At 41.6% G+C, this 24,507-nt stretch overlaps 1 protein-coding gene across 1 annotated transcript in view; it reads left to right on the top strand.

Moving 5' to 3' along the window:
- The first annotated feature begins 3,699 nt into the window (after nt 1-3,699).
- LOC145408248 (proteasome activator complex subunit 4B-like) overlaps nt 3,700-24,507 on the top strand; it is a 212,521-nt gene continuing 191,713 nt past the window's right edge. The window contains exons 1-3 of the mRNA XM_080279014.1: nt 3,700-4,041; nt 8,270-8,410; nt 9,055-9,171. Of these exons, the coding sequence (XP_080135140.1) occupies nt 3,848-4,041; nt 8,270-8,410; nt 9,055-9,171 (452 nt within the window). The 5' untranslated portion in view covers nt 3,700-3,847. The remainder of the gene's footprint in view (nt 4,042-8,269; nt 8,411-9,054; nt 9,172-24,507) is intronic.

Raw genomic sequence — 24,507 nt, 5'->3', positions numbered from 1 at the left:
TGGTAGCGGAGAAAGTGGTGGGTGGGGGAGCGAGATGAGGAGTAGGAGAGATGGGAAGCTTAGGAATCAGGGAGGGTGAGGGGGTCCGTGGGGATGGTGAGGTTGAGGCTGGGGTAGGGGAGGTGACCGAGGAAAAGGAGGTGGGGGAGGGGGAGGGGGAGGAGGGTGCCACAGAGCAGGTGTACGGGTTAACTGTGTTGGCAGGGAAAGTGAGTGGTGGTGAAGTGTGCTGGGTGGGAGGCAGTAAGCAGGAGGATATGGTTTTAGGAAATAGGTTAGAGAAAGGGGAGGGTAAAGAGAAGAGATAGTGGGAGAAGAGTGAAATGAAACATGACGTTTCCCCCTGTCGTAGACTGGGGGGGGGGGATGTGAGGTGGCCTCCGTCAGTATGGGGAGGTGGGGGCACCTTCTGGGCCTTTTTGTTGGGTTTTATTTCCCTCTGGCTCGGGGCAATCGGCGTATGGTGGGGCGGCTTGTAGCCGCCCTTGGGTCACTTTGCAGCGCCGGGCAGCTTTTAGCTGCTCACGGATGTCGTGAATAGGGCAGTCGTGGGTGCACGCAGAAAATTCCCATGGGTTAATTGCAATGATGATCGTGGGAAACTGATTGTGCCGATGTGTTGAGGGGCGGAGTGGATGGCTAGAAGACGTCTCGTTAATTGGATATCTTTATCCAGGTCTCCCGTCGGGTCATGCATGATAAAATGTTCTTTGATGAAACTGGGGAAGATCCTGATGAGTGTGTTAAACATAAGCTTTGCCCGATTTTCGTCATTTGCTCCCGGGTAAGTGGCGGTGACGAGTCGCCTGGCCTGGATCAGAGTGATCGTCCAGGTTGCCGTCATATGCTAAATTATCCAATTGGGATAGTGCCACTACCCATCCTAGTAAGGGTGTGATGGCTTGAATTACCAGTTTTATAAAGTCCGCCCATGTTAGCCCAGGGACAACTTTCAGTGCCATGTTGGCCGCGGCTTTGCCCAGTAGTGGCAATGTGCCAGCTATTTTCTGCTTGTCATCTTCAAACCCGATATCTAGCAATATCTTGATTATTGCTGCGTGGACGTTGTAGGCTACTGTTCTGGGTCGAATTTGGGCAATTGTACATGTAGTTTCTTTGCCATTTTAAGGATTACCCTGTTGGTCCTTTCTGTATAGGCCTATGCCCAGGTCAAGAACCACCTCTGTCCACTAGTGTTATGCTAGGCGTTTAAGGGGTGGCTTCCCGTCCCTAGAACGCCTAGAGTGCAGCTGGGTTCTCTTTCTAGACCGTAGCTTAGACAAACAAGAGAGGGCCAGGGCATAAAAAACACAGGGCAACAACCTTACACGTATACCGACAGATTCAACTGATGTGGAACGAGTAGACAGTCTGATACAATTTCATAGACAACAATCGATACATAGGCTGGCATTAATGGGTCTAGTATTGCACAGGATACTGAATACACAGGAGTCTAAGTCTGGTTCAAGAGGGCAAAGGCACTGTTACACTGTCCGTGGTGGTGAGGCACTGTTGTGAGGCATTCACTGCTCTGACATTGAGTTTATAAGCTGAATACTGGGAAGGGTGTTACTGACTTGCACAAGGGAGAGGAGTAGCTACAAGTGTCGTTACAAGGGGACAAGGTTAATATCACTGCTGGGAATATTCACTATGTTTCTGTGCTCTAGAGACTTACTTGGCCCTACTGCACATTGGGATTCACTAGGGCGCCTGTTCTTCTTTATTCACTTGTCTCGGTCTCTTCTGGCCTCACTATTTACTGTAAACTTACTTTTACACTCTTAGTGCTGATGTCACTGTTCACTGAAAGTTCACTTGGTTTCACTGTAAGTTCACTTGGTTTCACTGTGGGTTCCCCTGAGCAACAAACAGAGGGCGGCTACGGGCCGTCCCTTCGCTGTTGGCGCAGCTATCAGCCGTCGCCAGGGCCCGACTCCCTAACGGGCACTCAGGCGAGGTATTCGCCTGCCTTCCGGTGCGGCTTTCGGCCGTCACCGAGGTCCTGCAAGGAGGGTGCCGTCCAGGAGAGGAGCGGCTACAGGTCATCTTCTCCCTATGGGCGCGGCTATAGGCCGTCGCCGATGGCATGCCCTCCGAGGCAACTACAGAAGGAGAGGGGACTTACCTGTCTCTCCCCAGCGCAGCTATAGGCCGTCGCTGGTTTCTGTAGGGGGTGTGAGCAGCACTAGGCGGAGCAGCTATAGGCCGTCTCCTAATTGATGGTCTGGCTATAGGCCGTGATCTTTTTTGTGAGCGGCTATAGGCCGTGGCCCTTTCTTCTTGGTGAGCGGCTATAGGCTGTCTCTGATGCCCGGCTATAGGCCGTGGCCCTTCTTTTTGTGAGCAGTTATAGGCCCTCTCTTTAAAAACTGAGCGGCTATCGGCCATCTCAGCTGTCTGGCTATAGGCTGTGGCTGGAGTGCTGCTTAGAACCGTTGGGCCAGTTCCACCCCAGTGCTGTCAGTGGTCAGCTCGTCCGGTAGGTAGTGCACTTTGACTAAGGTGTTGGCGGCAGGCGAGTTCCGGGGAACAGGGGCGCGTGGCCCGGATGAACTTATGGCCCTGTTGCCCAGGCGCAATCCGCGCGCCGTCCAGCCCTCAGTGTCCTCCTCCTGGGGGTGTGGTGGCGGCTTGTGTTGTCACCGCCGTCATTTTAAAGAGCATAAAAATTAAAGTACAACTCACAAAATTCCTCCACTCACAAATAGCGGGGTAACTGGCAACTCTGACGCATAGAGAACTACAAGAACTAACGATCCAGCTTCTCAATAATATCAAAACTTAACCCTCTAACAAAATGCATATTTTCCTCTGTGCAACTAGTGGGTAATGGCGTTACCCCAGTGAAAAATAGTGGGAGAATGCCGTTTCCCCTACACAGAGGCACAAGCATCCACATTGCTATATCGTTTGGTCATGGGGCTTACCACACGTATCGGGGAACGCGGTAACTCGGTGGTAGGGTGTCGGGCTCGTAATCGTGAGGTTGCGAGTTCGCGCCCCGCCCGGTAGCTGCAGTGCTGGGAGGGGTAGCGCTCTCCTGTAACCTTAATAGGGCTATATGGTCTGATGAGGTCTAGCTCGGGGATTAATCTCTTTACCACACGTATCAAAAGATGTGTACGTTAACTAGAGTCTAGACCACCGAACCAGTCTCTCTATATAAGACGCCACATGGTAGTTACTAGTCAGTGATAAAACCCTTCTGGAAAAATCCTACTAATAATTATTACGTGACAAAAATCTCCGGGGCATCTCACGTGGAGCTTCACCTTTGGATCAGTGACATGCACAGGGAAAACCAATGAGGTATATTTAAAAATTGGGATACCGTTGCTTCTCTTTGTTGTGCGATTTTTTTTTTCCTCTTGTCATTTTTATCTTCAGTTCTTAAAGCATTGTGTACTGTGGACACCTCTTGGTTTTTATTAGAATCTGGTGTGTAATAATGTCTTTGTTTGGATTTTGCATTACTGGTAAATGCATATTTACATTCAACCACTGAGAAAATGAACGGTATTATATCGGCCATGTTATATGTATATATCAGTTCGAATAAACTTACGTTTTTAATAACATTTGTACAGGTGTAAGATTGTCCTTATGGCACCAGCTGAGCGGCGAGGCATGAAGTTATACAATGCAGCGTCTGATTGGAGGAGCGGCGCCACCAGTGCCTGTGAGAGCCAATGGGAAGCCGCTTTTCTCACCCACACCTAACATGGCAGCAGTCATTGTGAAAACATCATCGTGAAAGTTCTACGTTTTAGTTGAGAATCGTGTGTTGCGCAGCATAATGGTGGAGTGAACGTGTGAAGTATTGGATCATACTCTTTGAAAAATGGAAGAAAACTACTCAAATTTGGGGTTCAAGCCTCAGAAACGTATCATTTACAACAAACTACTCCCCTACAATGAACAGTTGGACAATGAAATTCTTGAACAGATCTGTGATATTAAGGAAAATTTGGCAAAAGCTGTGATTCTTCGTGATGTTAGACCTGGATGTATTCACTGGGTGTCAAAGTTATCAAGGCAAGTGATTCTCTAGACGGTAAATAAAAATGGAAATGTGTGCTTTGGGTGAACTTCATTAGTTCCTGAATAATATTTCCAAGTGTAGGCCATGTTCAGGTGTCGGTAAATGTACACTTTATTCTTAAGCAGCAGAAAGGCGTTACCAACTCTGTTCATATTCCTCCTGTTTTTGTGTATTATTCAGATTTATTTTCAGGGTGGTAAATTACCTCTTCTTGCTGAAAAATTCCCCCTCTTAGCACGTTCCCTATGCCGTCCCTACAGTTGATTGTTTCCAGCCCAGTGGAAGAAACTTAACGCACTCAAAAGTGGATTTCGTTACCCAGTTTCCCAAGTGTAGGGTGGGTTAAATTACTAGGTACAGTTAAGCTAGGATAGGTTGGGTTTAGGACAGTCCCTTCTGCGATTATGCTGACGAATCAAATGAATTGTCACAGCAAAACAGCCAAAAACAATGGGGAAGCATATTTAACAAGAAATGATTATTTACCACCTCAGAAATAATAAGAAATTTAGCAGACCCAGGAAGAAGAACTGATTCTGTAAGGTGCTTCTGCTGCTTAAAGTAGTGCACATGTTTGCTTAGGTGTCTACAATATCAGATTTTGTCCATTTAATAATGCAGCTTTTACCAGTACAATCTGTCTGCTGTGTACAGCATTAAGTTTATGTTGATTTTGTATTCTAGCAAATAGGAAGTTGTATAATGATTGAAGTTAACAAATTTTATGATAAACAATATGCAAAGCCACCATTTGTCATAAGCTTTTTCTGCTTTTAAAAAATCTCTCCAGTAATGTTACTGAAAGTCTGCAAAGGGCTGTCCAGTCTGTCCCACTTCTCCAGTTTTGGGAGATGTGTTAAAAATTTAGCAGGTCAGAACTAGAAATTATGTGTTTTGTAATACTGTAATACTTTTCTTGTATGACACATGTTGCAAATAGCCACTAGGGGGAAGGAATTAGTTTGTGACAAGTGCTGTTGAAAAAGGCAAGTGGCAAGATGTTAACAGAAAACTTTTCACCATAGTTACATGCACTTTTAGTTGTGGCCTCTGCTAAATATGTACTGTATATACCAAAAATTTTGTTCCTTAGAGGATTGCAATTACAATGTCTGTAGAAATGATTGGAAGTAAACCTATGTTCTGTATAGGTCTCAAGAGTTTAGTCAGCATTCTTGCCATACTGTTGTTTTTTTTAGTGCTAGGGTATTTATGCAATCTAGCAGTTATGTTCATTTACCAGCTGTATATACTAAAATGATTACGTATTAGAGAGGTACTTTTGCATCTTTAGGTGGCCTAGGCACCAAATGGTGAGTGTTCATGCTGCTTAGTCTCTGGCAGCCTCCCTATTCAGTCCCCTATCCCTGAAGTCACACTTTGTGGCACCATCTTAGGACTTTTTTGGTCTACCTCTCACAACCCTACCCCCGACGCAAACACTTCTCACCTGCACCCAGTTGTCATCCTCTATCCTCTCAGCATGCCCAAACCATCTCAGTCTACCCCTCATCACAGCACCAATACATTCCAGTCTTATCCTTGCTCTCAGCTCTTCAATTTTAATCCTGTCCTCCCTAGGCCATGCATTCAAGAACATACCGTACAATGGGGTTATATGAAACAAAATTAGTCCAATTTCAGCCTTGTAATAACCATACATTTCAGTAGAGCAGCTGCAGAGTTTTGAAAAACTTTTCCATCAAAATAAGACCATTTTCTTATATTATGGTAAAACAAAAACATAAAAAACATTCATACAGTTTGTATACCATACAAACAGAAATTTTGTGTGTGTGTGTAAAACATAGGGGCAATTATGAACACATGTAAATGAGGTGTTATTAGTCTCATCATAATTAATTATATTGTCAGGAGGAACCCCGTCAAGTGTTTTTTCAAGGTTTTTAAAGTATTCATTAACAATAGTGTCAGAGACGGCAGCTCTTTTCCTAGATACGATATATTTTGACAATGCCTGCTTGTTATAATGTCAGAATGGCACTTAAGGAAACCATAGCCCCAGTCAACACCAGGTAAATTATCTTTGAAGCAGCTGATTTGTTGACCTTTCTTGTTCAAGAAGTTTTGCACAAAGTGGCACAGGTCGGCCATGTCAAAAGCAAGCCCGTAGTCTCCAAGGGCAGCTAAATTAGCAGCCATTGCCCTCTCTTCATCTTGTAAAAGGGCTGTAGGATGCCCCAACTGACCAGGGTTCTTGACATGACCTTTCCAACGTCTGTGAAGAGTTGCGACGGGGATTTTGTAGCGACTGCTAATTGTCCTTATTGTGTTGTCTCCTTTGTCAAGGTCAAGGAGAGCACGAGCCATGTCATCTTGGTTGTATTGGAGCCTATTGGAATGCTCCTTTCTCTTGTAGTTCCTCACCATGTTAGAAATAGAGACAAACTCTTGATTAGTACCGGTAGTACACATTTTGAGAAAATTTCAGGTGGGTTCCATTTAGCCCCATCCACAAATTTCAACACTTATTATCTACATGGTTAAGGCTTTCTACCTCATACTACTGCAAAACGTACCTTAATAAAGCAGTATTAATTCCTGAAGAGTTGAGCTTCCTCTGTCAAATATTGCATGCGTGGCGGACCTAAGCTTTTTACAATAATTTTAACGCGTCCTTAGCATAAAAAATCAGCTCTGCAAAAAAATATATATTAAAAATGTAAAATAATACTGGAAGCAAGCACAACTTGTTTTTTATCAATTAAAAATAATATGAAACACATACATACATTCAGTTTTTAGTTTTGAAATTCTGAAAATTTACCAAAAGTCAACAGCACCAAATTGGCTGATCGGCTTAGCATAGCTTCGTGCCGGAAGAGCAGAGAACTTTTGTAATGGGACTATTTATGAAAACCACTGAAAGACTGGATATACGGTAAGACCAGATGCCAAATGAGAGGACTTCTACTGTTGGCTATTTGGTTACCGCTTACTGCAATAAATTGTTTCGTGAGTTAACATGAAACTATTAGACTTGTCTTACCATACAGAACCACCTGAAGTGAAGAGTAAGCAGTAGTGCCAGAAAGGATAGGAGAAGTAGAAAGAGAGGTGGACAGACAGAAAAAGAATCTATCTATCTATCTATAGCCCGACGCCCTAATCTCGCAAAGGGTGGCCGCAGACAAAACGCCTCTAAGTCGCTCTGTCACCCACCATTTGACTACCCTGCCCCCAACTCACTCCTCCCTCCCACATATACCTCTCAACTCCATCCCCCTTCACCTCATCCTCGGTCTACCCCTCCCTCTCCCACCGTCCACCTCACCTACATACACCCTTGTAGTCAGTCTTTCATTCTCCATTCTCTCCACATGTCCAAACCACCTCAGTGTATTTCTCCTAATCTTCTCAACCACATCCACGTCCACCCCACAACGTTCCTTCACTTCTTCATTCGTCAACCTGTCCCTCCATGTCACTCCACATGCTCCTCTCAAGTAACTCATTCCAAAGAATGATTGACACAAAGAAGTACCGTAGGAAGTACTACATCAAATGAGTGAAAGGTGGGTGCCCTCACTTGCCTTCTTTATAATTTGGTATATGCCATAAATCATATATGGTGCCTTTTGTACAACACCCGGCATATTCTTCAGTAGTAAAAAACACAAGTGATTTGGGTGGGGGGGGGGGTGGCAGGGGCCTCACTTGCAGTCTTCTCTTACAACACTTCACAATGAATTCAGTAATGATAGAAGGTAATGTTTTGAATGATACATTGTACTTTCTTACATCTGTTTGTCTGTCTATTGTCAGATGCCTTAATCCCATGAGGGGTGGCCACAAACAAATCACCTCCATGTTGCCTTGTCCCTCGCCATTTCACTGCTCTCCCCCCACCTCACACCACCCCTCACTCATATATCTCTCCACTCCATCCCTCCGTCTCATCCTTGGCCTCCCCCTATGCTTCCCCCCCCACCTCATACATAAATATTTTCATACATGTATATTCTAATGATTAACTGCCACATTCTGATTACTTTTTTTTTTTTTTTTTTCATATGGTCTTAGCTTAGGAGGCCTGAATAATGAAGGGGTTAGTAAAGGCTGTATCTATACCTCCAGCTCAAAAAGTCTGAGTAAACAACTATGTCCTCCAATTGAAGGCATTACTGGTAATGTTCTTTGGTATGTTTATAACACATAGCATCTTAAATTGTGCGTGTCATCATAGGATTTTTATTTCAGATTTGTGAAGCTGTATGGAGTATGCTTCTCCAAAGACGACCATATCCTCTTGGTAAAATTAATGTACAAGCTTGCAGTGATTCAGAACCAGGAGTTCTGGGTCATGGCCAAGTTTGCGCAGATGCTCACGATACTGCTCAAGTAAGTTACGTTTGAAATTGATGGTTGGGGAGTCACTGAAGAAGGTTATTGAGTCATAATTGCAGTTTGGAAATATACAAACAGTATATATTTACCATCACAAGCTTTGGAATGAACTTCCTCAGAAAATTTGATGTCAGTACTGTGTACTGTAAAGAAGTGCTGTCAGTAAAGACTTCAGTAAGGTAAAGAAATGGCATCATTGTTAAACAAGTGGGAAAAAATGTATAATGAATAATAATGTGCCTTATTTTTATAGCAGATACTAGACAACTATTGTATTATCTATACTCACCAGTCTTATGAAGCTTTCTATTTTGCTAGGAAGATGATACAGAAGAACTGTGTTATTTAGTGTGTCGGTACCTATTTGGGTAATTGAAGATTCCTTTCTCTTGTTGCAGTACTGAAGGTCATTTTTTGTTAAAGAGTACAGAACAGTAAACTCACATTTTACCACTGAATGTTATATTTTTTGTTTTTATGCTTGTAACTTTTTTAAAATGCGGTATAAAGATAAATGGGTATGATCAGTTTTCAGAAATGCATCCCTGTTGTAAAATGAGGACATGCTGTACTTACAACCCTGATTATTACCATACCTTTACGTCAGGCATGATAATATAAGTTATCCTGTGTTGTAGGAAGAAAGAATTGCTGAGCCCAGATGAACTTGTACTGGAGTGGCGGCCGTTGTATGACCTCTACAACAGTCTTTTCTACAATTCCTACAACACCATCGGTATGCTGATGCTACCATCGTAAGTCATGCCCTTTGAGTCTCTCTCTCTCTCTAGTACTATACTACTTTGGTCTTGCTTATGATCACCCTTATTTAATATTATCCCCTTCACTATGATGACCTTGTACATGACATTGTATTTTATTCTTGGTATCTTCAGATGGATTTTTTCAGCTTAGGATAGACTTGTTGAATTGGAAGGAATAGATATAACCTTCATTAGCCCCACCACTGGAAGGTCTTCTCAAAATTGCATCAGATTATTGCATTATCTGTTTGGTAGCTAGAATATGATACAGTACGTCATCAGAGGGAAGTGGTTAAATTTGCATGCAAATGTTTGCCAGTGACCAGGTTGGATCTCATGTGCAGTATATTGGGTTGCAGCTTTTTTGTTTCATGATTATTATAAACTAACTGTAGTCATAATTAATCCATTTCCTTTTAGATGGAAACAACACACAGAACATCTTTGACCCATGCAATCACCATTAGCCCCTTTCAATCCGATACTGTGTGTGTGTGTGTTTTACTTCATTCTTGCTACTTCCATTTTTTTATTTTATTTTATTTTTAAATTCCAAATGGTGGAGACTTATGAACAGAAGGGGTTAGATATAGGCTTTGTTAACCACTACATTACAAGAGATCCCTTCTAAAGTTAAATGAAATTATCTGGTGGCAGCTTGATGTAATGACAAATATGTCATAATTTTGAAAAGATAAGCTTTAATTATGAGGAAACCCAGTTGTCTGACTTTTGTCAAACAACAGGTTCTCCAGTTACTTGAACGTGTTTACCACAGGTGATATTGTGCTGCTCTCAGGTGTCTACCCTTTCCTCTTCTCCGTCCTTCTTTCCTTCTATCCTCTTCTGTCTCTTTCCTTCATTCTTTCCTTGTTCTGCCTACGGGTGACTTTACACTCCCTCTTCTGTCTTTCTTTCCTTCATTCTTTCCCCTTCCTTCTGCCTATGGGTGACTTTACACTGAGTGACAAACCAGATGGTTTCCTGTACACCAGGAAACCGTTTACTACGCCAGGTGGTAACCATAAAACCAAATTTTGGCGCCTGGTGGTTTAATGGGTAATTACAGCACCCCAATTGGATTGAGCCGGTGAAGGTTTATATCCAAGGGATGGTTGGGAATTATTGTTCACGTAATGCCACTCGGGGATGAGTGAGGCTGGTCACTCTCATCATAAATGTCAGGACTAACATGCCCAGCCCCGAGCTTCTATGCTCCTCATGGGGCAACGTAGGATTGTATGATGGGTGGATAGATGTTTATCTTTTGAACATAAAAAAGAATGGTGCATGATTAGGGATGTGGTCTTTTGAGAGTAATTTACTTCTGATATGGGAGTAACTGGTTTATTGTGATTGATTTTTTTTTTTCCTTTTAAATACCACCAGACACCCTTTTAAAGCTTTTGGGTGTTTTCTCAGACAGCTGGAGTTAGAAGCACTCGGCTAACTTCATCAGTAGGAAAAATCCTTCCAAAAGTGAATGAGATTGTCTTATAGCAAGAACACAGTACCGGTAAAAAAAAATAATTATATTTAATGAGTTAATGTGTTATTTGCTTTAGTGGGTTCAGTAATCAACCATATCCCATACGGGGTGGCCACAAACAAATCGCCTTCATGTCGCCCTGTCCCCCACCATTACACTGCCCTGCTCCCAGTTCACACACCCCTCTCTCATATACCTCTCCACTCCATCCCTCCATCTCATCCTTGGCCTTCCCCTCCATCTCTTCCCCTCCACCTCACTCACATACACTCTCCTCATCAGTCTCTCACTCTCCATCCTCTCCACATGGCCAAACCACCTCAGTGTGTTTCTCCTAACGCTTCTTGTCACATGCACATCCACACCACAATGCTCCTTCACTTCCTCATTTGTCAGTCTGTCTCTCCATGTGACTCCACAGGCTCCTTTCAAATGACTCATTTCCAGTGCTCTCACTCTTGACTTATGTCCCTCCAACAACGTCCAAGCGTCACCTCCATACGTCAGAGTTGGTATCACAATACTGTCATGTAATAACTTTTTCACTTCCATGCTCATTTCCCTGTTTCTTATCACTGCTTTCAAGGAACCAGCAACCCTTCTTCCTTGTTGTACCCTTTCAGGCACTTCACCCTCCACACTTCCACCCTTACTCATCACACTATCCAAGTACTTAAACCTACTCACATTTTCCATTTCCTCATCCTCCAACCTCACTGTACATTCACTGACTTCAAATCTCTCGAAGACCATAACTTTACTCTTCCCTACATTCACCCTTAGATTCCGTTTCTTACATACTCTCCCAGACTCATCCACCAAGCCTTGCAGTCCATCTTCGTCTTCACTTAACAACACAGTATCATCTGCAAACAACAGTACAGGGAGTTTCCAAACACCTCCCTCTTTCATTAGGGCCACTCCAACATCCACTGCCCTACCTTGTATCTCCTTTATAACCCCATCCATATACAGATTGAACAGCCATGGAGACATGACATATCCCTGTTTCACCCCAACCTTCAAATAAAAGAACTCACTCAGTTCACTATTCACATGCACTGCAGCCTTAGCACCCTCATACATACTCTTCACAGCATTCAAGAACTTCCCATCTACTCCATATATTCGTAATACTTTCCACAATCCTTGTCTATCCACCCTGTCATATGCTTTCTTCAAATCCATGAAGGCTGCATGCAACTTCATTCTCTTCTCTAGAAACTTTTCCACTAAAGATCTAAGAATGAATATCTGATCTACACAACCTCTTCCCTTCCTAAAGCCTCCCTGTTCTTCTCCAACTAATTCCTCTGTTATTTCCCTAACTCTGTCAATAAGTATCCTACCATGTACTTTGCCAATTACACTAAGAAGATAAACGCCCCTATGATTACCACACACTTCTTTTTTCCCTTTCCCTTTGTACATGGGAATAATTATACCTGACTTCCAATCCTTTGGGACTTTACCTTCCTCCCAGGCCAGTCTGCACATCTTCCACATCCATTCTACTACTATCTCTCCCCCATGCTTCAGCATTTCACCACACACTCCATCAATTCCATGGGCCTTCCCCGTTTTGACTTTCTTCATTGCTTTCACAATTTCCATCCTACTGATTTCTTCCAGTCTTCTCGCCTCCCTCCTTCTCCCAGCCATTCCCGAGCCACTTATACTCGCGTTACTTTCATTCTCTATGTACAACAATTACTTAACCCCTACAACGCGGGGATGTGTTCGCCGCTCCTTGCGCCTCCCGCGGGGATATTCGCGCTCTGACAGACTTTTTAAAAATATTTCCCAAAAATCAGTTGCTAGTCCTAGAATATTATAGTTATATATGCATATGGCACATACCTTCAGCTTTCTCCTGGGATGTTTGTTGAGCCTTCGTCTACAACTGTAGGACTTGTGGAGACTTCTGAAGTTGGGTAATGAAGTCTCCACTTTGCACTTCCCGACACCCTGTAATATGATTACCACAGCCTGATATTATCACTAGAAACACTACTCGTTTTCGTTTTTAAAGGCTCCAACATGCTTGCGTGTGTCGGCCTTGGTCACCTAATGGCGGCTCTCCACGCTGCACGATCCATTGCAGCCTCCCTGTTCAGTCCCTTAACCCTGAGGTCACACTTAATGACCTCGTCCCATGTCTTTCTCAGTCTACCCCTCATAACCCCACCCCCAATATTAACACTTCTCACCTTCCTCACCCAATTATCATCCACCATCCTCTCCACATGTCCAAACCATCTCAATCTACCTCTCCTCATCACAACACCAATACACTCCAGTCCCATTCTACCTCTCAACTCTTCCATCGTAAACCCAGCGCCTCCAGGCCTTGGACGCAGGGACGCACTGCACATCCACCTAATCATTGTCATTTTTGTATGTCTGAGCCGACGAATATCTTCCTCCTTCACTGCCGAAGTCTCACTACCATACAGCATTACACTCCTAACACATGCTGCATACAAAGACCCCTTAGCACGTAGGGAGAGTCCTATGGTTTTCAAGTAGTTTGGAATCCATACTCAAAAAAAAAAAAAAAACACCGAAAGCAATGTAAATTACGAGCGCGTACGAGCTTCCCACCCATGGTCATTCCCTGCTGGTATTCTGTCATTTATTATTCATGAACACACCCAGACTTTATATTCCTATTACTTTATTAAATTTATATATATCTACAGTATTTATCCATAAGTTTCCTTCAGTAATAGTAGTTTATTTTCGCTCCAGGCATTCATTTTCATGTTCAGTAAACTACGTAATGTATTTTCAATATTTACATTTCTGTTTTATTTACACAGTGTTATCCACTGTCACTTGATGTAACTTATAAAACTATTTTCCACTGTTCAATCATATTTACATCCATTGCTTTCACTTTCTATTTACACATTATTTACATTTCCACTTGCACAGTTTTACAGTCACCAGAAAGATCGTAGTCACTGTCCATCATTATCATTGATATTAGCCAGTTCACGTTCCACAGCAGAGTCACTTAGCCCTTTACCCCTTCCCACATGAGGTTTAGTAGGAGTAGAAGTCACAGGGCCCTTTGTATGAGGCTAAAAAGCGGCGAAATTGGACAGGCGCGAATCCGATGTAGTTTCACCTTGAAAGGCGACAGTAAACTGAATGCTGTGGCTTAGGGGCGGTGAAGGGTTGACAATGACAGCGTGGTGACAACTGCTAATATATACGCTATGAAATGATTGGCAGGAAATCTAGACAGTACATAATAAATTAGGTAGTTCCAGGTGAATATAAATATCACTAAGGCTTCTCCCTTCCTTTCTTATATTTATTTTTATTATGAGAATAGGTCATACGGCATATTTCAAGGGGAAATAAACAGGGAAGATTAGTGAACGAGTGCACGTAAGGTGTTGCCAGGTGATAATTAGCCCATTCCAGATGTATGGCAGTATCAATTACCTTTTCCCTTTCTTGTATATGTTATTTTGTATAAGAATAGGGCAAAGGGCACATTTCAGTGGATAAAATGATTGGATTACTCCGTCCACGATTTGTGTAGTGCAGCGCAGTTGGTTAGGGGGGAGGAGAGGGTAATGGAGGGGAGGTACAGTAAGGAGAGGGGGAGTCAAGGACAGGAGAAAAATGGCTAAATTGTCAACAGTGGATGGGAGTACAGGTGACATTAACAGAACTGTGTATAGCTGGACACTGGTAGTACTGATAGATGATACAAGCCACCACTTGAAAGCCCGGGCGAATTCATAATAACACAGAATCACAAAAGTGACTCCCCGCGGTATGATCCCTTGCTCCCGAGCGTCACGAAAGTGACGCCCCGTGGTTAAGGGGTTAAAGTGTTCTCTCCATCTGCTCACTTTTTCTCCCTTCTGAACTAGTAATCTACCATTTTTATCTTTCATTCCCCAACTAATTTCATTGCCACCCTGTCTGACTCTCTTTGCCTCTTTCCAGAATATTTTCTTACATTCCCTCCACTTGACACTCAAATTCCTTCCAAATTCCTCATCCACTCTCTTACTCTCTTTTACTAATCTTTTCATCTCTCTCTTCCTTTCTACATATAACTCTTTCTTCCGTCTCTCAACTTCTTCCACACCCCTATTTCTCATCCATTCATTATATGCTTTTTTCTTTTGTGCTGCAGCCTGTCTCACCTCTTCATTCCACCATGGTGTTCCTTGCACCCCCTTTCGTATTCCCTTCGCCCCACACACCACCTCACATGCTGCACAGATTTCTTTTGTGAATATCTTTCACACACCTTCCACATCCCCCATCTGCTCCAATTCACATTTATCCAATTGTTCCTTCACTTCTCTCTTATATTCTGACTTTTTCTCATCGTCTTGTAACCTTTCCACTCTCCTTGCATCTACTCCTTCCTTCCGTCCTTCCCTTCTTCTATATCTCCATTTTACTTGGACCTTGATTCTGACCACCACCAAGTGGTGGGCAGAAAGTCCACTCTCCCAGCCTCTATATGCCCTTGCATCCAGTACACACCTTTGCATCCTTTCATCCACACACACATAATCAGTCATTGCCTTCCTTTCATTCAGTTCACCATCCACCCATCTCATTACTCGTCATGTATACCTGTGGATCATTTTGTGCCTGAAGAGGGTATTGGCTGTCACCAACACCCTCACACCCTCCCAGCACAAGTGTCCACTAGAGCAATGCCATTCTCATCTACCTCAGCAGTCACATCCAGTCACCAACTACTCCATCCACCTTCATATTCCCTACTTTTCCATTCATATCACCAATCAAAAACACCCTCTCATTCCTTTCAAACTTTTCCCAGCACACTTCCACATTTTTCCAGAACTCTTCTCTCACTCTGCTTGCACGATCTTGCGTTGGTGCATACACGAACACAGTCGCCCACATATGTAGTCCAACTTTGTCTTACCCACACAATCCTTGAACCAACTGATCCATACTCTTTTATATTCTCCTTTCATCTGTTACTCACAACAATACACACTCCTTCCTTTGCCCTCTCATTCTCACCTCCACCTGCACATATACCCCATCCATACTCCCATTCTCTCACACTCTCCCCTCTCCATTTAGTTTCAGTTAATCCACATACATCCACTTTCACACCCTCAAGCACCTGGACAATCTCTGTCTCACCTCATCATTTGCACCCCTTACATTCCACTTTGCCATCCAGATCATGTACTTTGTACTGTCCTTATATAACTGTTGGGCATTAATATCCTTATGTAACTATTGGGCATTAATATCCATCTCTGAAGTTGTCAACACTGGTGTTGGAGCTCACCACCCAATCCTGTTGTTGTCTGGCTGTCAGAGTTCTTAGCCCCTTGGCTGTGAAGCTCCTTTTAAAAGGTCCAATCGACAGGATGTATATATATAGGCATACCCTGGTTTAACAATCTACCTATCTATCTATCTATTGCCAGACACCATAATCCCGTAATGAGTGGCCATTTGACACTGAGTTAGTTGTCTAGGCAGGGTATCTTATCTCGGTGTAGATTTAACATGTAAAGTATAGGGAAGCATTTTTGAGCCTTGGGTTTCCCCCAGCCAAGTCCTAAACCCACCCTAATGAGTTCAAAAACAAGTTTCTAGCTAACCTAAACCCCCAATAGCTTTAAAACAAGCTAAACTAAGACTAAAGACAGTTTATAACTCACCTAAACCCAAAAATATAATCTGGAAATCATCAGAAGTCTGGAAAAAATCAAACTTAATAAACTGTAACCCAAATTGACAGTGTTCACCCCACATATGACTAAAACACATTAAGTCTAAAATCAGTTTATAAATCAGCATAAACACAAAAGTCTAAAATACAGTATCATCAAAATTGATTTTAAAAAAAATGAAAAAAGAAAAACAAAGCCCATTGTTACACCGGGATTTGGCCATCGTTTGGCAGGATAGGGTGGTATTTCTACTACCATCGCTATGCCGGGGTATTGCATCTAGGGGTATCGTCTCTGGGTATTTGCCTTGTATATATAAATAATGCATAAATATACTATATATATATATATATATATATATATATATATATATATATATATATGTAGAATATATATATATATATATATATATATATATATGTAGAATATATATATATATATATATATATATATATATATATATGTAGAATATATATATATATATATATATATATATATATATATATATATATATATATATATGTAGAATATATATATATATATATATATATATATATATGTAGAATATATATATATATATATATATATTTATACTCACACACACACACACACACACACACTATCTATCTATCTATCTATCTATAGCCCGACGCCCTAATCCCGCAAGGGTGGCCGCAGACAAAACGCCTCCAAGTCGCTCTGTCACCCACCATTTGACTACCCTCCCCCAACTCACCCCCCCCCTCCCTCATATACCTCTCAACTCCATCCCTCCACCTCATTCTTGGTCTTCCTCTCCCTCTCCCTCCTCCCACCTCACCCACATACACCCTTTTAGTCAGTCTTTCATTCTCCATTCTCTCCACATGTCCAAACCACCTCAGTGTATTTCTCCTAATCTTCTCAACCACATCCACATCCACCCCACAGCGTTCCTTCACTTCTTCATTCGTCAACCTGTCCCTCCACATCACTCCACATGCTCCTCTCAGGTAACTCATTTCCACTGCTCTCACTCTTGACTTGTTCCCCTCTTGTAAGGTCCATGCCTCGCATCCATACGTCAGGGTAGGGATCACAATACTATCATGCAGTGAATTCTTAACTTCCATACTCACCTCCCTATTTCTCATCACTGCTCTCAGTGTACCAACAACCTTCCTTCCCTGCTGTACCCTTTCACGCACTTCATCCCCCAAAGTTCCATCCTTACTCAACACACTACCCAAGTACTTGAATGCACTCACATTCTCCATATCCTCACCATCCAACCTCACTGCACACTCTGTGACTTCATTCCTCTCAAACACCATAACTTTACTTTTGTTTACATTAACTTTCAGCTTCCTCCTCCTACACACTGTCCCAAATTCATTCACCAAACCTTGCAACTCCCATTCATCTTCACTCAACAGCACTGTATCATCAGCAAACAGCAACACCGGAAGCTTCCAAATCTCACCCTCATTCATTAGAGCCACCCCCACATCCACTGCCCTACCCTGCACCTCCTTTACAACCCCATCCATGTATATATTAAACAGCCATGGAGACATCACACAACCCTGTTTCAGTCCCACCTTGAGATCAAAGAACTCACTCAGCTCACCATCCATTCGCACCGTAGCCCTAGCTCCCTCGTACATACTCTTCACAGCACTCAACAATTTCCCCTCCACTCCATATATTCTTAATACCTTCCACATACCTTGCCTATCTATTCTGTCATAAGCTTTCTCCAAGTCCATGAAGGCAGCATACACTTTCCTTCCCTTCTCTAGATATTTCTCCACTAAACATCTTAGAACAAATATCTGATCTACACACCCTTTTCCCTTCCTAAATCCCCCTTGTTCTTCTCCAACTAGCTCCTCTGTCATATGCCTAACCCTATCAATGAGTATTCTACCATATATTTTACCAATCACACTAAGTAGGCAAATACCCCTATGGTTACCACATACTTCTCTCTCTCCTTTTCCTTTGTATAAAGGAACAATTATACCTGATTTCCAGTCCTCTGGAACCCTTCCCTCTTACCAAGCCAATCTACACAACTTCCATATCCACTCCACAACAATCTCACCCCCATACCTAAGCATTTCACCACACACTCCATCAATACCTGGGGCCTTTCCCAACTTAATATTCTTCATCACTTCCACGACCTCCGCCCTAGTGATCTCTTCCTCCCTCCTCTCATCTCTTCTTCTCCCAGCCATTCCCCAACCACTTATACTCGCACTGTTCTCACTCTCCACATTCAACAAATCCTCAAAGTGCTCCTTCCATCTCTTCAGTTTCTCTCTCTTCTCCACCAACAATCTATTATTCCTATCTTTCACTCCCCTACTATTTCCCCTTTCACACTGCCTTACTTTCTTTACCTCCTTCCAAAACAATTTCTTACTCTCCCTCCATTTCACACTCAGATTCCTCCCAAACTCCTCATCCACTTTCTTCTTACTCTCCTTCACCAGTCTCTTAACCTCCCTTCTCCTGCTCACATATACCTCTCTCTTCTCTCTCTCATCTTCTCCCCTACCTCTACTCGCTAACCATTCACTATATGCCTTCTTCTTTTGTTCCACTGCTCGTTTCACCTCATCATTCCACCATGCTGTCCCTTGCACACCCTTGCATCTCCTCCTTACTCCACAAACCGCCTCACACGCTGCGCCTATCTCCTCCGTGAATATCTTACATACGTTTTCCACCTCTTCCATCTGCTCTAGCTCATACCTTCCCAGTCTTTCTTCCACTATGCTCTTATACTCTGTCATTTTCTCACTATCTTGCAATTTCTCCACTCTTCTCAGAGGAGTTGCATCCTCCTGTCTTCCCCTTCGTCTCCTCAGCCACTTTCTTTGCAGCTCTACCTTGGCCATCACTAAGTGATGGTCCGAGACTCCATTCCCCCACCCTCTCCACACTCTTGCATCCAACACTTGTCTTCTCATTCGCTCATCCACACACACGTAGTCTATCATTGCCTTTCGTTCATCAAGTTCACCATCCATCCTCCTCATTACTCTCCATGTATACCGGTGGATCATCTTATGCCGGAAGTAGGTGTTGGCTATTGCCAACCCCTTACAAGCACAGATGTCCACCAAAGCACTTCCATTCCCATCTACATCAGCTGGCACACCCCACTGACCAACCACTCCATCCACTCATACATTCCCAACTTTGCCATTCATGTCTCCAATCAACAGTACTCTCTCGCTCCTTTCAAACTTTTCCATACACGCTTCTACACTCGCCCAAAACTCATCTTTCACTCTTGCCACTCGATCCTCTGTCGGGGCATACACACATACAATCGCCCACGCTTGTATACCTACTTTCATCCTCACCCATACAATCCTTGCACCCACTGTTCCATACTCTCTTATATTCTCCTTCCACTTCTTGCTTATCATCAGACATACTCCCTCTCTTGCCCTCTCATTCTCACTGACTCCTGCACATATACCTGAACCATATTCCCATTCTCTCACCCTTTCACCCTCCATTTAGTTTCAGTCAATCCACATATATCCACTTTTGCATCCTCAAGCACCTGAACAATCTCTCTCTCTTTTACTTCATCATTCGCTCCTCTCACATTCCACGTTCCCACCCTAAGAATGTCCTTCGTCCGTTCCTTAGTCGTCAACGTATGGTCCGTCCGGGTCTGAGGCGCTTTGTTCGCTTTTTTAGTTAGTTCTTTTTACGGGGTGGGGCACTAACCCACCACCAACCCTTTTAGTCGCCTCGTACGACAAGCAGGGATACTGGGGGAGTATTCTTGAACCCCCCTACCCCCAGGGGGGTAAAACGAATTTCAAACCTCGATAAAACGGATTTCAGTGGACCGGAATTTGCTTTTATCAGACTTGAGGAGCTACCGGACTAAATTCCTATATATTGGAAAAGTCTGATAAAGCCAGAAACAGTCCAGACTACCTGACCACTTCAGCTATGTTCACCACAATAAGGTAAATAAAAGACATGTTTATCAGTGTACAGTACAGTATTTCATTCATTCATTCATTGCCAGACGCCATGTATCCCAGACGGGGTGGCCTAGGGCTTAGAGTTAATTGTTTTACAGGGATGCTGTTGGCATCCCTACGTGTCAAGTACAGTATTATTATACTGTATATATAATATCATTTGATTAATGTAGTGAAGTTATAACACAATACAGTACCACAATGTTAGTCAAAACAGTTTAAAAACCGTTTATGCAATCCGGACTAATGTCTGATATATTGGATAATGTCCGGGTTAGCAGTGGGAAGTCCGGATGTTGCTTTTATCGGAATTTTTGTATTTTTTGGAATGGCTTGGGCCCCAATTAGTCCGTTTTAGTGAGGTCTTACTCTATATATATATATATATATATATATATATATGTAATGTGATATATATATATATATATATATATATATATATATATATATATATATATACACAAATATATATATATATATATATATATATATATATATATATACATATATATACACAAATATATATATATATATATATATATATATATATATATATATATATATATACACAAATATATATATATATATATATATATATATATATATATATATATATATACACAAATATATATATATATATATATATATATATATATATATATATATATATATACATATATATACACATATATATATATATATATATATATATATATATATATATATACATATATACACACACAAATATATATATATATATATATATATATATATATATATATATATATATATTTGTGTATATATATATATATATATATATATATATATAAATAATATATATATATATATATATATATATATATATATGTATATATATATATATATATATATATATATATACACAAATATATATACAGCAAGCTCGGCCTGAATGTGTGGGTTTCGTTCCAAACGTGGCACGTTTGGCACAAAACCATGTAAGTTTTAACTACTGTACTCCTTATTTTGCTCCCTACACCCCCTAAATGTGGTGTTTTGCTGTTATCAGCCATTGGTAATCATTATGAAGCACTTTAAGTGGTTAGAAGGTTTATTTGATGTTATAACTTGCAAATACAGTACTGCACAGCAAAACTTAGCAAATACGTAAACACAAAGCAACATCCCGATGCCAGTTGGTTTTGGGACAATTCGTCAAGTCAGTTCACCGTCACAACAATAACAAGACAATTCACCGTCATCAATGAAGATAGCTATAGGTAACGCAAGAATATAATTGAAAGGCGACTACAGCGAGGAAGAAAGAAGTTAATTATTGAGTAAAGGTGCAACTAGTAAATAATATCCAAAGCTTATGCTATTGAACACAGACTTTGATGGATCCCCCTGAAATATAGTTATTAAGGTATTGATTAATTGTTAATAAGTATATTTATAAAAGTATTAATTAATAATAAATATATTTATAGAATGACGGGGAATCGTCCAGGGTGCGAATTGTCTTGACGGCGAATTGTCTCGCAACCCGACGATCGTGGGTAATCATATAAATCAGGTTAACTGGTTACAAGGTATTATTTAATGCTTTTAACTTGAAGCGCTTTAACCCTTTAACCGCGGGTATTGTTTTGGCCTGACTGTCCTCTCCCGCGGGGGTTTCAGCCAAATGTAAACAAACCTTTAAACCTTAATAACTCTGCACAGAATAAAGCTAGAGAAAAAAATAAGGTACCATTAGAAAGTACTAACCTTCAGCTTTCCATTGATGTAGGTTTCATGACTTTGTTGACTTTCACAGGATGGGCAGTGCCGTTAGAAGTGAGGGGTGTAAAATCACTATTTTTCGCTCACACACCATTACATTCGCTCATACACCATTACCAAATGCCAACCTCATTCTGATAATAATACTATAAACATATATGAACACTGCACATACAATAAACACCCACTCTGTGTTCACTGAGGCAGGTAAAAGGCACTGTAATTACCCGCACTTCACTGCCACATCAGCGGTGTTGTAATCACTATTTTTCGCTCACACACCATTACCAAATGCCAACCTCATTCTGATAATAATACTATAAACATATATGAACACTGCACATACGATAAACACCCACTCTGTGTTCACTGAGGCAGGTAAAAGGCACTGTAATTGCCCGCACTTCACTGCCATATCAGCTGTGTTGTAATCACTATTTTTCGCTCACACACCATTACCAAATGCCAACCTCATTCTGATAATAATACTATAAACATATATGAACACTGCACATACGATAAACACCCACTCTGTGTTCACTAAGGCAGGTAAAAGGCACTGTAATTGCCTGCACTTCACTATCACATCAGCAGTGTTGTCACTCACACAGCTGGACAGATACTGATGCGTGTTTGGTCCGGGGTGGGGTGGGGGGCCCAGGGGGTGGGAGGTGGGGCCCCAGGGGGGGGAAGAGGGAGGTGGGGGTCGGCTGGAGTGAAAGAACTTAATAGCTACTCTCCCTTGAAACAATTGGCGCACGGAAAAAACACGGGGTATTCAAAATATTCACAAACATTCGAGAATGACACCTGCTGTTTGGTCCAGTTTTTGCAACGTCATTCTGGAATGACACCCGCGGTTAAAGGGTTAACTTACAAGTACATACCAGAACAATAAATATTTAACTTATAAATACTGTACTGTGGAAAAACAGTACAGCAAATCTTTAACGAACAAATAAAAATGGCAGTATTCCAACACCTATCAGGTAAACTGGTCATAAGACTTTATTTCTTGGTTTAACGTTATTTAATAGTACATCAGCTTGCACAGAAACTTACCAGAAGAGTTATGTAAATTTTTAACTTACAAATACAGTACTGTGGAAAAGCAGTACATTGAATCACATGATCACGTGATCAAAACAAACCATGCACGCTGTGCTGATGTTCAAGAATTTGGTCTTTCAAAGGCCTCTCTTGCGTAAATTTATAGTTTTCGTAATGGTTCTTTAACCTTACATTGTCTTATACGTATCCCAGCACTTACTGCATATAATTGCGAGCGCGTTCCGTGAGAACGTGTTTGGGGTGAGGTTACTGTGTGTACATATATATATATATATATATATATATATACAGTATATATATATATATATATATATACAGTATATATATATATATATATAGTCAAGTCTCCTTGGTGTGGACTTCTATGACATGGCAAGGTGCCAGACCCCCCAAAAACGAACCACGCGCATAAACTACCTATGGCGTGGGCGGCAAGGTTTGAAACGCGCGGATAAATTCCCGTGGTGGCGACTCCCCTGTTTATAAACAAAGAAGATGGCAATCACTTCAGTTCCATACTACAAGTGCTCCAACTGTGGACTTTTTTCTCTCATATGAGGAGGTTAAACTTCACCAAATTCATTGTGTTAAGTAATGAAACATTAAAGATTATTTGGGTATTGTGACTGGTTTGTAGGTTTGTTCGTAAAACTGCTATGAACAGGTTAGTGATGAAGCACCTATCTTTGAGCTAAGACGAAGTATAATGCCTCCCGTCATCATCATCATCATGTATATAAGAATGATTATTAATATTAAATATGAGTTTTGTTGACACTTGAGCATACAAACTTTATCAAATAAACTTCTCTAATCAGTGCTTGACCACGCAGCCTCCACTATCTTTAATGTTTTGGTCAGTCAGCTGATCTATGTCTACTTGGTCGAGCTTTTTTCGCTCAATCTGCAGCGCGTGGTATTGCCCAAGTAGACACAAGGCTGATCACCCACCCATTTTTTTGTGCCTGTTGTTATGTGTAATACATGCATTGACTGATTGCTTGTTTGTGTGCGTGTGTAAAGTGGGGAAAAATGGGGAAAAGGGGGGTGAAAAAGGAGACTTTGGGCAAGCGTCCAGAACCAAATTCCATATTTCTCATAGGATTAGCTATCTGTATGGCACAGTTTTCAATGGCACGGGCCCGGTCCAGAACCAGTTAGCTGCTGCCTTAGGAGACTTGACTTTATATATATATATATATATATATATATATATATATATATATATATATATATATATTACAGTTACCATATCTGATCTATCTATCTGTCTATAGCCCGACGCCCTAATCCTGCAAAG

The sequence above is a fragment of the Coenobita brevimanus genome, chromosome 76 (assembly GCF_032717465.1).
Source record: "Coenobita brevimanus isolate Jiangsu-jjx chromosome 76, ASM3271746v2, whole genome shotgun sequence".
Lineage (NCBI taxonomy): Eukaryota > Metazoa > Arthropoda > Malacostraca > Decapoda > Coenobitidae > Coenobita > Coenobita brevimanus.
The sequence above is the reverse complement of the archived record's forward strand: the minus strand, read 5'-3'. Positions and strand labels throughout refer to the sequence as shown.